Source organism: Orcinus orca, chromosome 13 (genome assembly GCF_937001465.1).
Source record: "Orcinus orca chromosome 13, mOrcOrc1.1, whole genome shotgun sequence".
Lineage (NCBI taxonomy): Eukaryota > Metazoa > Chordata > Mammalia > Artiodactyla > Delphinidae > Orcinus > Orcinus orca.
The window spans coordinates 12,294,098-12,308,956 of NC_064571.1; the positions used below are offsets into that span (position 1 = coordinate 12,294,098).

Consider the following 14,859-nt stretch of genomic DNA (forward strand, 5'->3'; position numbering starts at 1 on the left):
AGAGACGTGAAACATATTGCCTTTTCCTGACCTGGAAAGGAGATGTGGGCTGACAGACAGTGTTTACACATGCCCATGAACCACTGACATCTGTCCATGCCATTCCTGAAAAGAACCATCTCTCTCTTTGTTTATCTGTAATTTGTGGGTAATTCTCTGGCCTTGGTGACACAGAGGCTGCTCTGTGAAGCCCTGATTTCCCTGGCTTTGCCTCTCCTCGACATCAGGTAGTCAAACCTTCCCATTCTGGAGACCCCACCTGACCTGCTGAGTTTCTCTCCATCTACACCACGTGCCAACAACCACAGTGCTTCACCCGTGTCCCTTCTTCCATTGCCCCATGTCCTGCAGGCCCATGAGATTCTGCCCCATCCAAGGACTCTTGGCCAGGTGACAAGGCATCCTGTTCTGCCCAGGTCATGAACACCGTCCCAGCATATTTAGGAATAAGTCCATTCCACTCTCAAAATGCCCCCGTTTGAATGATGAAATTATTGGGTCGTCCTAGCTCTCGGTGACGTTTACAAGGTTTCTAAACCTCAGACCTATCGACACTTGGGAAGAGATAATTCTCTGTGAGGCACTGTCTTGCACATTGTAGGATGTTGGGTCTACCCACTAGATACCAGTAGCACTTCCCACTCAGTGTGACAACCCAAAATGTCTCCAGATATTGTCATATGGCCCCGGGGGGCAAAATCACCTCGGAATGAGAACCTGTGTCTTAGATTATCACCATTACCAGAATGTTTTTACCTTTTCCACACTGGGGGCTACCTTCTCTCCTAGGACTTACATAGGCTCGCTGTGAGCCTCTGTCAACCAACTTACCAAGTCCACCCCTTCCATGGCACTGTTTGTCCAACTTTCCTCCCATCCATCCCCCAGAGGTCCTTCATATGTCGGGCCCTTCAGGGGGTGCCTAGTAACAATGGGAGGGAAGGTACCTCGCATGGAACCCTGTAAGTTGTCAATACAGCAGTAACTCCCTCCTTACCTCTATTTCTAGAGGTTCCCTGAAGACAGTTCATTCATTTGACAAATACTGATTGAGTAACTCTGATACCCTAGGCACTTTTCACAGCACTTGGGGATACAGCAGTAAGCAAGAATGCTAAATTAGCAAGGCTAGGCGCTAAGTCATGATGGGGATAGACTGGGATGGGCATTGGAGCCAAGTCCAAGTCTGGGGGGGTCAACAAACAAGACCAGGCCTACTGGACTTCTGCCCTTCCTCTGAAGGGAAGGGTCTAGGAACCAGAGGATTTTGGTCCTCATTCTGCTTCTACAACTAATTTTCCAAGTGCCCTAGACCAGCCACCGACGTACCCCAAGCCTCAGTTTCTTCACATGCAAAATGGCATAAAAAATAAGAGTAGACTTACACACCTTATTACTATTACCAGAATGTTATCAACATAATTCAGAGCTAAGGTGTCATGCCACAGGTGAACACTGATTCGTGCAACGGACACATTCTATAAATTGTTACATGTCAAGGGAAACCTTATAGAATAAATCCTATTGGAAAGGAGCCATCGATTCATTATTTAAAACTCTGTGAATGTTTTGGTAAAAATGAACAACACCCCCTACTTTCCTAATTTGTTTGAGTATAATGTCCAGCAGTGGTCGGTGCGGGACCAAACGGAAAGGAACCCACTGGAATCCGACAGATGGGTTCAGTTCACTTGACACAGGCCTGAACAAATGAGGGCTTGGCCAAACAGGTGAGGAAAGGGAAATTTCAGTATATTTAGAAGGAGAGGGAGAAGTAGGCAGAAGAGACACTAAGGGAAAATCTGATCTTTCTTCGAAAAAGACCGCAATACAATCAGCTCTCAGAGTCAGCCCCTTGGACCCTGGGATGAAGCCCCTGGTCAGGTACCAGAGCCCATGAGAGGCGAGGAGTGACATGAAGCCTGTGCGGGCAGGATGAGGACACATGGTGTACGTGACGTGAGTAGGACAGTGATGGAATAGGGTGGTGGCTGATTCGGGCCTGATGCCTTTTCCCTTTCCTCTTCCCTCCCTACTTCCGAGAGACAGAGAGACAGACAGACAGACAGACATCTAGGTCCAGATTGTGGCTGAGGAACAAAGTACTTAATTTTCCTGACCCGCATCTTCCCGTCTGTCTCATGAGGAGCTAGGCTAGATGACAGATTATAAATTGGGCTCACCTTAATTAATATTTGACTGATTGGTAGGGGGCTTCCTGGTGCATTGTGTTGAGAAGGATTCTGAGGCTGCATCTGTGTCTGCCGTGATTGGGGTTGATGGTATATCTCGGCTCTCAGGCCACCTATTGGCTAGGGCTGGCCTAGGTGCTCTGCAGAGCTCTTTCCGGCCCTGGAGCCCTGTGGTCCCACATTCCCCTTCATTCTACTCTTATCCTGTCCCTTTCCATCACCTGGTCCTGCTGTTTCTTGAGCTCTGCAGCTCAGTGGGCAGAGCACCAGGGTGCAAGCTCCCCTTAGCCACAATTTAATTTAGTCACAGCTGCCCCCATGAGTCCCGTCCCACGAGAACTAGCTCCCAAACTGCTCTTTGGGAAACGGAATTCACCAGCCTCACTCCCCTGTATTCTGAGATTTTTAATCTTCGTCTCCCCTTAGTCACCTAACTTTCTCCCAGTGGGACGGAGGTTTCTGAATCAGATGTTGGAGCAAACTCCTGAAGGCTTCCTCCCCTGAAGCTTGGCCCCCTTGAAAAGCCTGCTGAGACAGTCTTCAGGACGGCCTTCACCCGGACTCCGTACCATCAACTTTCCCACCAGTCTCGCAAGACTCCGCTTCAATTCCTTAAACATGTTGTTTTCTCCCAAAGCCAAGAACTTTGCAACCTTCTTAGAAATGAAACCACAGAAGCCATAGGCTGGAGGCATCCTTCCACGGCCTATTTTATGGACTTAATTGATTTTTTAAGGCTCTTCACCACAAGTTTATCTTTGGTTTGTAATTCCATCTCCTCTGTACTCAAATATACTTCCAATACAGTCCTATGTTTAAGAAGCTGACACAGACACAGGTCGACGTTGACTGGCTGGGAAATGGGGTTTTAGAAGAGAACGCTAGCACCTCAGAAATACTGGTGAATGTTCTAAATATCGGTAGAGGCCAGGATCAGAGCCAGGACTCGCAGGAATTCTGAGGGTAGAGGTGATTTCAGACCATTTCATCCGCTCCCTTTGATGTCTGCCCTCTCTGTGACCTCTTTTCAACTCCTTATCTTGCCCTGATAGCAAGGAGAATTTATGGCAATCCAGAACTCTCTTTGGCAGGATTAAATATAATTTTGCACAAAAGGATGGAGGCGGGTAACGGGCTCTTTGATGATAAAACCGAAGTCAGGGTTTTCTCGTCAGCTGAGCGGGACTCAGCCCCGGTACAGCCAGGACAAGGACGGCCTCAATACTGCTCTCGGCCAGTGTGCTGGGACCCCATACTGGGGCATCTGACGGGAACTGCGAGTAGAGTTAGGAGAAATCTTCCTGTTCTCCAAACCCTGAGGTTTCTTCTTTCTGGGCTGATTAGGGAGAAGTTGAGACCCAGAAAATACCACCCCAGACATCGCACTAGCAGAGCCGCTGGGCTGGGAGGGGACTTGACCCCGGGGATGCAGGCAAAGACTTGGCGGGAGGTGGCAGGCAGGGTTCATAGGAAGCTACTCAGAGGAGGAGAGAGCTGGGAGGGTTCATGTAGGTGACATTTCATTATGGAATGAAAATGTACCTGGTCCTCCTTCGTCTCCTCTGTCTGCAGCATCATTACCTCGGATTAATTTGGGCTTGACTTCCTTCTGTTTTTTTCAAGCTCATCTCTTCCTCCTTTGAATAGGTTTCCAGCCCCCAGACTCTTGAGATCATTCCCCTCCTTTTTTTTTTTTTTTTTTTTTTGACTGCACTTCATGGCTTGTGGGATCTTAGTTCCCCAACCAGGGATTGAACCCGGGCCCACGGCAGTGAAAGAGCTAAGTCTTAACCACTGGACTTCCAGGGAACTCCCAGATCATTCCCCTCCCAAGCTGCTTTCTCTCTGCCGTCTCCCCCCAGTCCGCTCACGGTGGCTCAGCCACGTGGGAAGTATTTAGGTCCAATCTTGACCAGAGGCGGCGGGGGGGGGACGCTTTTTCAGGAGCTCCAGGCCCACATGTGGGCTCAGCATGGATACTGCCATCCTAGGCCTTGTGCCTGACCCACGGGGCGGGCCTAGCTCTGTGAACTGCGGCCTTAACTTGCCTCCTGCTCTCGGCAACCTCCTGGACCCAGCCCCTCCAAGCCTGGCCACTGCTTGCTCTTCTCAGAGCCCCTGCCTGTGATTGCATGGTGGCTGGGGGTGCTTGAAGCCCTAAAAGGGTGGCAGGGAGGGGAGAAAGCGTGGGAGCTTTGGGGCAGGGACTTTGCACTGAGCTGTTGCAACCACACTTCACACCACCACCCGGGTCTGTGCTCTGATATATCTGCTTCCCACTGCCCTCTGTCCTTCCCGCTCCTCTCTGGCTGGTCCTGCCAAGCCTCTCCACAGCTCCCACAGTAAGTGAAGAACTGCTCCCCGTGACCACATGCTTCACCCACACCCTCATCCCTTACCTGCCTCATCCCAGCCCTCCTGGCCCCGGCCCACCATGCACACAAGGCAGGCAGTCTTGCCCGGTGACTGCGCCGGTCCACCCCACAGTGGATGTGAGTCTCTTCTATTCCCCCCTCCCTCCCTCCCCATCCCATTTTCTCTGGCTGACATCACTTCACTCAGCTCACAGAGTTTGCTTCTTTAATCACTTTGGTCAAAACAAATGACCCATCTCCGCTGACTTCACCCTCTTTTGAAATTCTGCACTGAGTCAACACTTTCCTCCTTGCTTCAGCCCCTTAAACATTGCCTCTCTGCCCACACACTGGGCTTCCTTTATGAATCCTTTGCCTCTGTGTCCACCTCTTCCAAGAGGACCTCCCTCATTAGACGCAGGGATGCACAGAGGAAAAAAAAAAATCCTAGGTGCCAGACAGACATAAAACATACAGACAGTTACAAGAAAGGGTCAATGAACTTGAATAAGAGGACCGTGCGGTCCCTCTGGGCGGGCAGAGGTCTGGTTCTTTTGCTGCAGTGATTTTCAAGACCAATGGCTTTCTGCGGGCAGAGCCCCTACTTCAGACAGAGCAGCTCTTCATTTGTCTGGTTTGGATACCTGGTTTCTGTCAAAGGTTTCATTTCAAGAGAGTGCTGCGAGGTCCAGCAAGTTTGAAAACCACTGGCCCAGAAGGGGCTGGCCCACTCCTGGCTTCCCCCATGGGTCCTGGTTCAATGCCTTGGACCCACATCTGAAACTGTCTCATCTCTGTGGCAGCCCTTCAGGTATCCGAAGACTGTTATGGGTCTCTGCCCCCCATCCCTACCCCTCACTCCACCTCAGGCCTTCTCCCTGCCCAAGCCAAACACCCCTGACTTTTTCAGCCACTGCTCAGACCCTGGCTAGACGGGCTGATGTCCTTCTGCCAGGGAGACCCAGCTCTGCTGGGGTCTGACCCACACGCTGCATGCAGGCGGAGCCCTCACCATGGTCCTGATCAGGGGCCTCGGCCAGGCCCTTCTCTCTGGGCCTGTCGCCCATCAGTGTAAGGAGACATTTGCTCTAAATGCCCCTAAGATGCTTCCAGCTTTAAATGTTTTGAGTTGGATGAGGTTCCTGATGGGAGGTCCCTGCTCCCCACCTCTCCTGGGTTGGTGAGTCACTCCGCCTGAGTGTCCTCCAAGGGTGACACTCTTAAGCAGGGCACAAGGAGAGTTCCACTATGGAGACCCAACGGGGGCTTACCCTCTGTCTTTAGAAATTTGATCCAGAATTTGGCTCCCAAAGCCAATGCCTTTCTCCCTCCAAAGTTTTCTTTCTTCCTTCTTTTGTATTTTTTACCCAGACCAAGTGTTCAGGGCTTTACGGAGCCTGGCTCCTGGCCTTAGGGTCCCTGCTCTTCCATGGGGCCTTGGGTGGAGGTTCTGGAAATCTGCCGGGCACCCCCAGAGTGCCTGCCACCCCGACGGCCTGACTCTGCAGGCTCGGGGGGGCACATCTTGGCACCTCCAAAAGTTGCCGGAGGAATCAGGAAGTGGGGCGATGGTGGAGAGGACTGGGGACCAGAGAGGGGGCTGGACCCACAGCAGGGGACCGGCGTCCAGCCCTGAGGACCCCCCTCCCTCCCCCCACGATGGCTGCACAGCCCGGGACCTCCCTGTCGTACCTGAGAGGAGGGCCTGGCCCGTGAACTGCCCGTACACGGAGGCAGCATGGGGAAAGGCATTGAAGGGCGGGACCGAGGCACCTGCTGGGACCCCGGAGCCGACTTGCTGCAGATCCAAAAAGGCGGAGCTAGATAAAGAGGAAGGGGTGGAGCTAGAACTGGACACCTCGGGGGTTTCCTGCTTTATGGCGAAGGGTGAATGAGGATCTGCCGGAGGGAGGGAGACAACAAGGAGAGAGGGGTGTGAGATGATGGGGTGGGAACATGCGCAAACCAAGCCATGAGCTGCGGGATGGGTGCGGCGGCGCGGGGCCGGTGGGCGGGCTCCTCCCTGAGGCTGGGCGTGGAGGGGGGAGGTGGGCGGGGCTACGCGGTGCCCCTCAGGCCGCGGGAGGAGGGGAGGGGCGGCTCTACCTCCCTGCTGTGCCTCTGTGAATGTAGACGCGGCTGCGTGTGCCCCGCGCTGGGGGGCAGGCGGAGGACCGGGGCCGAGGATAGAAGGCGAGACCCTCTGGACCCACCTGGAGGCCCAGCCAGCATAGCCCCCCTCTCCTCTCCAGGCCCGGGACCGTAACACCTTCCTTCTCTCCATCCGCCAGCTCTGCCCTCCAGCCCATCCTGGCAGCTGGGGCCACATGGCCCAGGAGATTCCGGGCATCGTACCTGCCACCACGGGGTAGGTCTGATGAGTCGAGAGGTTGCGCCCCAAGGGTGTATTGGAAGGGGTCAGGGTGGCCTTCCCGTCGTCCAGGGCGCTGTTGAGCAACGGCAGCGGGTAGAGGCCCTGGCGAGCAAAAAGCAGTCAGTGCACAGAGGCCGTGGGTCGCAGGCCCACCTAGAAACAGCCCAGTCTCCCCAGGAGACACTCCCTTCCTCTGTCCCCTCTTCCCGCTCAATCTCGACTACACCTAGCCGGCTTAATTGGCCCTTATTCTCTGACTCACAGCCCTCCTGTTTTTCTCCCAGTCCCAGGCTCAGGACCTTCCCTTCTGCAGCCCCGGAATTCAATGCCGGCTGGTGGTGCACAGGCCAGGCACAGAACAGAGCAGCTCCTTCCAAGGACCACGCCCTGCCTGGACGCTGGGCTCCTTCCTGGTCTCCTCACCCTGTCTGGGCCCACAGAGAACAGGATGCAGGGCTGGGGCAGTTGGCACATGAGACCGTTCAGGTTGCTTCACTCCAGTCATTGTTATTCTTCTCCAGATCAAAAATGCAGGCACAGAGAGGTCAAGAAACTTGCCACACTCTCACAGGGGGCAGAGCCAGGATTTAAACCCCAGGGGTCTGGCTCCAGGGCCCATGCTCTCAACCGCTGCTCTGCAGTGGATAACATGACCACTTCTTACACTTGAAAAGAGCGGACAATAGATTTTGCCTGTGTTATCCTGATCCGTTGCCCCCAGCAGCCCTGTGACATGGGTGAGCAATATTCTGTCTGTTTTATATGCCGAGAGCCTGAAGCCCGGAGAGGTAAACGTCCCGGGTGCGTATGAGACAGAGACTGAATCGAGGACAGCAGTTCCTGACCCGGGCATCTTCTCCTTTAATAAAATGACACACCCGATACCCCAGCAGAACAGGTGGATTTCTCTCCCCCCGCCCCATATCCAAGCAAATATAAATGTGCACGTTCAGCTTGAAGATTAGAGGGGTTAATTTGTTTAAAAAATTCTTTATCAGGTACCTGGGGATTTTCTTAGTTCTGACCTCATTTTAGATTTCACTCGGCCTCCCCTAACGTGAGCAGGCCATCTCCTAAGACGGCCTCCAAGAAGAACTTGTTCAATGAAAGGCAAGGGTACATCACCCCTCACCATGACTCCCTCCCACCGGGGCACGAGACAGCACACACCTGCTCCCCGTACATGGATCACGCCCGTCACAAGTGCACTATGTGAACTAGTGTGCAAAACTGAAATCAAGGCTTGCTCCGTGGTTACATAACGGCTCCTCTAAAGGCAATCGCTTTCCATGATTCCCATCGAGCTGGGCTCTCCAAGGGGCCGCAGCAGTTTCTGGTTGTGTGCCAGGCACTTCTGGAAGAGGCAGTAAATTCTGGAGGCCACAAGGGCGCCATTACCATGTAGCAGCAATTACTGACTAGATGGCGCTCTGGTTCCATGCCTTGTGAGGGGGCTTCCTGCTTCTAGGCAGGATGGAGTTGCTTAGAGCCCGGCTTAATGAAATTGAACAAGATGCCTAATTTCTAGAGAGTGTAAGAAAAGTTTAAAATGCTTTATGGATATGTTGATTTGATACCAAATGCTTTCTCAAAATTCTATAACTTTCTAAAATTTAGGCAATTCAGTGAAAGACAAACCAACCTATGTAGTCAGACATTTCGGTGATGTTGCATTGAATGGCTCAAACATCCCCATGATGACTGGGTTTCTTACTGGGATTGAACTTGAATTGGGGAGCAGAGGGCACAATGCTTTAGGACTTGGGCGAGTCTGAGCCCTGGATCTGCAAGGACCAGCCAAGTAGCTTTAGTCTCCTTGACCTCTCAGAGCCTGTACACCTTTCTCACCTGTATAACAGGGCTAATGGAATCTGCTTCACAAGGCTGATGTAAGGATTAAGTGAGGTTTTATATACCTACATTAAATGCTTAGCCCAGAATGCTTGGTAACACAAATGCTCAATAAATAGCTATTTCAGAGTTATGTGAAGAGTCATAAGCTCCGCAATTCTTGAGTCTCTATCTTCATAATATTCACATTCTGGTGATAAATCTGCTTCTTGCACTTGTAAAATAGAGGAACAAGGGCTGTGCAGACGCCTAACTACGCCTCGTGGTAAATAGCAACCAGAAATGAGGCCACACGACGTTTCTGTTGAATGCTTTGCCCCTTGTTGACTTTACAGAAGAGATGGCCATGTCTTCGCCCCATCCTGAGGTCAGGTGTGAGGACCTGTGCTTCTCTCCTCGCTCCCTAGGCCGGAGGGCCTTCCTGTGCCCAGTGAGGATACACGGAGTCTTCCTTCAGCAGTGCTGACGGCACCAAGGGCGGGAGAGGTAAGGAGCCCCGGGCACAGGCTGGGTTCTCCCTGCCGCTCACCACCGAGCAGGGGAATGAATGAGGGAGTGGATGATTGGCTGAGGGAGGGAATGAATCAATTATGGACACGGCTAAGCCTCTGTCTCCTTATCTGTAAGGTGAGGGGTTGGAGTACTTCCATGGTTTTCAGGCTCTCTTTTTCCAGTCTTCAAATAAGAACTCACATAGGAGCATCGTATTTAAAGCAGGTGAAGTGAACGGATCTGAATGAAACCAGGGCCGGCAGGTCTGAGCTCCACAACCATTCGCTTCCCCAAGCCCTCTCTACCTTCTCTGGCCCTGGGTCATCTCCACACAAATGGAGAGACTGGACTGGGTGGGCCCTGCGGTCCCTCTGGCTCAAGACTTTCCATTGCATGGCTCCCCACGTACATATGCCAACTTGGTGCTGGGTCTCGGGGCTCCTTGTAATCAAGCAGGGCCCCTTGTGGGGCTCAGGAACGGAGCCAGGAAATGGCTCTGCGGCCCAGCGGGTCTCAGCAGCAGAGTTTCTCTTCTCTACCAGGACGCGGGTTCGTGCAGCCTCCGTCTCACACAGCGGGTTCCCGCAGGCCCACCGCTGTGGCCCCATTCGGCTCCCCCACCCCCGCCCCGCCCTGCCCCGGGAGCCACGTGCTGCCTTGAGGCTGAGCGCCTGGGCCCTCTCCCCAGGTCTGCTGACGGCCAGCCTTCTCTGCAGCCCTCCTGGTTGCTACAGCCCGGGCTGATAACATCGCTGACGCAGAATGCCTGCCCAGCTGCGTTGCTGGCACCAGCCCAGCAGCCCAGACGGTCACTGGCAATGGCCCAGCTGATGATTGGCATCGTCACCATTGGCCTACTCAGATCTTAAAGATGTACGGGCACGCCTCGCTCCTAGATCCGATGACAGCAGAGAGCGGTGAGCAGACACCGGCCCAGGGAATCCTCAGCTGGTTGACCAGGTGGGGTGAGGTAGGGAGACACTGCAACTGCAGCGTTGATAAAAGATCATGAACCGAGAGGCCGGCGGGCCTGGAAGTTCGGACAGAGGTGTGGAGTCCTTGTTGGGCTCTGTGGGAGGCCTCGGACATCTCTGCCAGCTTTTCGCAGAAGCCAACCCACGATAAGCCATTTCACCTGCCCTGAGCACCGGAAATAAAACTTCCCTTGTAGCTTGTAGTTTATTGCGCTGGATTTCTCAAGGCATTCGCTCAATCTGCCTTTATTGAGCATCTGTTATAAGAGGGGCGCAATGTTAGGTGCTGGAGACAAAAAAAGATGTTTTGGGATGCTGCCCTGTCCTTAAGAAATCGGCTGTGTCTTTACATCTCTGTCCGCTAGGCAATTACACTACCCCATGAGTCCTGGGGAGCCGCCACCCGGACGTGCAGAAGCAGGGGTGCGGGCGAGATGAAGCGTGTCTGAGGAGCGAGGAAGGATTCGTGGACCAGGTGGTGCTTGAGCTGAGTCATAATGGCCGAGTGGTATTTTTCCAGGCAGAGAAGTGGGAGGAAAGGCATTCTGCGAGGAGGGCACACCGTGTGCTGGGGCAGAGGGGTGTGAACAAGGCTCACGGGGTGGGCAGGCGTGAGTGGCCCGAGGCGGGGCTGGAGCTGCTGGTAGAGGTCACGCTGTAGAGGCCGGAGCTGCGGCTTTATTGCGTGGGACCTGACCCCGCCGTCTAGGGAAGTCACCGCGGCAGGGGCATGGCGTGGTTGGCTGCATTGCCCTAAGCTCAGAGGCTGTGGGTGAGGGAAGGCCACAGAGCCGGGAAGATGAAGAGGAAGAAGCTAGCGTCTGGTGAAACAAAGCCTGGGACGGCCTTGGAGCTGCAGGAAGCAGGCCCCTGAGCCCATCAGGCAGCTCCTAGCTGCTTCCAGAGCCGCGGGCTGATTAGGGAGCTTTCAGAGCCCTGCCTCCCCACCCCCACCCCCGTCTGCTAACCTCCCACGCCCGGCTGGCCCCTCACCTGCTCGCCTTTGGTGTGGCTCGGGGAGACGTAGGCCTCTGGGTACGGCTGCCGATCAAAGGGGCACTCGAGCGGCTCAAGGTGGTGCTGGCTGAAGGCGTCCGTGCGGAGGTGCTTGCGGGGCCCGCTGCCGCTGCTCTGGGAGTCAAGGCTCAGCCGGCAGCTGTCCTGGTCACCTGGCGGGTGTCCCCAGGCAGGGAGAAAGCTTTCAGGGGCCCGTCCACCCACCCCCCGGGCCCGAGCTGGGGAGCAGACTTGCTTCAGGGGAGGGAAAGGACCAGGCTCCCGGGCCTCAGGGTGGCTTAGAGACAGGCCCGAAAGCCCTGGGCCGCAGGGGGCTTGTGTCCCATCAGAGCCTCAGCAAACTGCCCTCCTGCGCCCCCAGCCTGCCCTCTGGTTCCCACAACACTCACTGTCGTCCAGTTTCCTCTTGCTGTCGCTGCCAGGCTGCGCGACCCCCAGGAGCCCGGTGATGGAGTAGGTTGAACCCAGAGAATCGGACTGGGGAGACTCTGGGGGCGTCACGGCTGAGCTGGGGACTGCAGTGGGGCGAGACGGAGGGTCAGGACGTGAAACTGACACCCCTCAGAGCCCCTGCTGCCACCGTGGAGGGGTCAGGGGCACTGCTGGTGCCAGGGTTCTTGTCTGAGGTGGTTCCACCCCTGAATATTTCAGAGCAAGGCTGTGTCCCGACGGAAGGGCTCAGTCTACACACCTGGTGTGTCTGTGTGGACGTGTTTGTGTGTGACTCTGGGTGTGTACGCAGATGGGTGTGTGTGTGCGAGGGGCTGGGTGTGCCTGCGGGACCCTCGGTACTCACTCAGCGTGTGTCCTGGGCTCAGGGACTTGGTGGCCACGCAGCCGTCCATGGGAAGGTTGAACGGTTGCTGCACCTTGGTCCGGATGATTCTGTAAGGAAGACAAGAAAGGCCCTGAGAAGAGAAGGAAACAGGGCTCCTGGATGCCCCAGATCCAGTTGCCTTTTTTTTTTTTTTGCGGCACGCGGGCCTCTCACTGTTGTGGCCTCTCCTGTTGCGGAGCACAGGCTCCGGACGCGCAGGCTCAGCGGCCACGGCCCACGGGCCCAGCCGCTCCGCGGCACGTGGGATCCTCCCGGACCGGGGCACGAACCCCTGTCCCCTGCATCGGCAGGCGGACTCTCAACCACTGCGCCACCAGGGAAGCCCCAGTTGCCTTTTTGAGATCCCACTTGGGTATCTAAAGGCACCTCAGGGCTTTAGTGGCCGCTGAGCCTGCGCGTCCGGAGCCTGTGCTCCGCAACAGGAGAGGCCACAACAGTGAGAGGCCTACGTGCCGCAAAAAAAAAAAAAAAAAAAAAGGCACCTCAAACTCAGCCTGTCCACACTCAAACCCAAGACCTTACTCCTCATGCCTGGTCCTTCGCACTGTTCCCATTTCACGATTAGTCCCCCTGGTCGCTCAAGGCATAAATGCACGTGGGGCTCAGCACCTGCCTCCCTCCCTCCTCCATCGAGCCCGTCATCAGGTTCTGTGGGTTTGACCTTGTAAATCTCTCCAGCATCCATCCCTCTCTGCGTCCCTCACTGCCAGCACCAAACTCTCCCTCCAGGGTCACTCACTGGCCCACGCCTCTCTGCTCTTGACCCTTTCTAATCTTTTCTTTCTATTGCAGCCAGAGTGGACTTTCTGAAATGCAAGTCAGCCTCGGGCTTAACATCTGCCAAGATTCTTCCCATTGCTTCTGGGTCAGAGGCAAGAATACGCAGCATGGTCACCAGCCTCTGAACTGCAGCCTTTTCTTCACATCTGCACCTCAGCCGACTTCATGCTCCCCTTCCCTCCACCTACTGGCTTTCTTTCAGCTTCTTGTATGAGATCCTATTCACCACAGGGCCTTTGCACGTGCTGTCTCAGAGCTTCTTTCACCATCCCCCTGCAGCTTTTCACCTAGTTAACTCTTCTTAGTTATTTCTTACTCCAGGCATCTTTTCAGAACCTCCCTAAACAAAGTCACCCTCTGCCAGCTCAACACCCTCACATTTCTCTCCTTAGCCAAACTTAGAGCTGCTTTTCTTACAGTTGTTTGCATGGGCACTTGATTAGGACTCGATTAGTGTGTTTTCCCACTGGACTGTAAGCACCACATGGGCAAGGATTGTGCGTCCCCAGGGCCTACACATGAGTGACTTATGTGTGAATGAATGAGTGAGTGAGCAAGTGAATGATTGATTGAGGTGGTGAGTGAATGATTGAATGACTAAACACATGAGTGGGTGTTTGGATGAGGGCCCAGTTAGGGGGTCCTGTGCCTCGCTCAAGAAAGGATCAATGCAAGAGGAAGTTTCTTTTATTGAATGAAAGCACATGTGGTGTGTGGGGAAGGAGACTGCAGTGGGTACAGTCTGGGTTGGGGACGGGGTGAGAGGGCGGTGCGGTGAGGAGAGGGGTGAGGGTGGGGATGCCCATGGCAGTGAGGAGGCTGGAGGGGCTGGTGCCTGGCCTGGGCCCGGGGCACTTCCGGCCTGACTCTTCAGCATGCGGCCCCTTCCCAGGCTCCGTTCCACTCAAGCCAGGTCTCCGTCATGATTCCCCCAAAGCCCGGGTTCCCCGGCCCCTGGCTGCGGTGTCCCTCTCACCTGTTGATGGAGCTGACACTGGGCACAGTGTCGTTGTCACAGACGCCCTCGGCCAGGAGCCGGTCTCGGATCTCCCAGGCAAACATGGTCGGGTTCTGCCGTTTGTAGTCCCCGATCTTCTCCACCACCTTGGGGGTGGCCACCTTGGGCTTTGAGCCCCCTATCACTCCAGGTCGGATGCTGCCAGTCTCGTAGTACCTACTCCAATAGAGAACCCCAAAGAAGTACCCAGTAAGCAGGTGGGGTCTTCAGGCAGGAACTGAGCCAGAGACTCTCGTTCCCCTCCGAGGCTTCTGGGGAGGGGCGGGGGGGTTGAATCGTGCCCCCAGGGCCGGCCTCCAACACGATGTTCCCGGCACTGCCTGTTTCCCCTGCATGGGTAGGTTTCTGCCCTGCCAAACCAGAACTCTCTTCAGTAGACCTCGCCCAGGGATACCTGGCTTCTGTCTTTCCCGTCGTCCCCCTGGCCAGTCTCCTGCGTCTGAGCACCTGCGAGAGCCGCCTTATGGGGCACAAAACACCTCCCTTCTTAGAAAGGGCACTTTGACGAATGTGCTCCGCGGGTACATACAGGTTCACAGCGGCCGTTTGCTCCGTCCAGCTGTTCTCGGCTGAAGCAGGACTTACTGTTCTCCTTGGCCATCCTGGTTGTACCCCTCCCTCCCCAGGAAGGCAGCGGGGGTCATTGGGCCCTCTGCCCTGTCTTGCTGGTTTCACCTTTGTTCTCCATAAAACCCCTCCACCCCACCCCATACCCCCAGCCACTGGTTTCCCACCAGGTTACACAGTTCAAGTTGAAGCTGCTCCTCATGGACTCTGGAACCCCAGTCTGGCCTGGAGCCCTGGCCACGTCCAGCTCCCTTAAGCTGAGCCTATTCTCCCAGGGTCTCCACTCCCCTTCCCCGCATCCCTCAGCAGGATAGCCTGCCTCCCCTCCTTGGGGAAACTCTGGTCTCTTCTGCCATGAAATAAAATCTGTCTCTTTAACACTCCCTTTATGGGCTTCCCTGG

At 55.0% G+C, this 14,859-nt stretch overlaps 1 protein-coding gene across 1 annotated transcript in view; it reads right to left on the minus strand.

The window, feature by feature from the left end:
- PAX8 (paired box 8) overlaps positions 1-14,534 on the minus strand; it is a 28,716-nt gene extending 14,182 nt beyond the window's left edge. The window contains exons 1-7 of the mRNA XM_049696237.1: positions 14,476-14,534; positions 13,849-14,046; positions 12,051-12,139; positions 11,644-11,769; positions 11,231-11,406; positions 6,902-7,022; positions 6,239-6,445 (exon numbers count right to left, since the gene is read on the minus strand). Of these exons, the coding sequence (XP_049552194.1) occupies positions 6,239-6,445; positions 6,902-7,022; positions 11,231-11,406; positions 11,644-11,769; positions 12,051-12,139; positions 13,849-14,046; positions 14,476-14,534 (976 nt within the window). The remainder of the gene's footprint in view (positions 1-6,238; positions 6,446-6,901; positions 7,023-11,230; positions 11,407-11,643; positions 11,770-12,050; positions 12,140-13,848; positions 14,047-14,475) is intronic.
- Between the last annotated feature and the right edge of the window lie 325 nt (positions 14,535-14,859).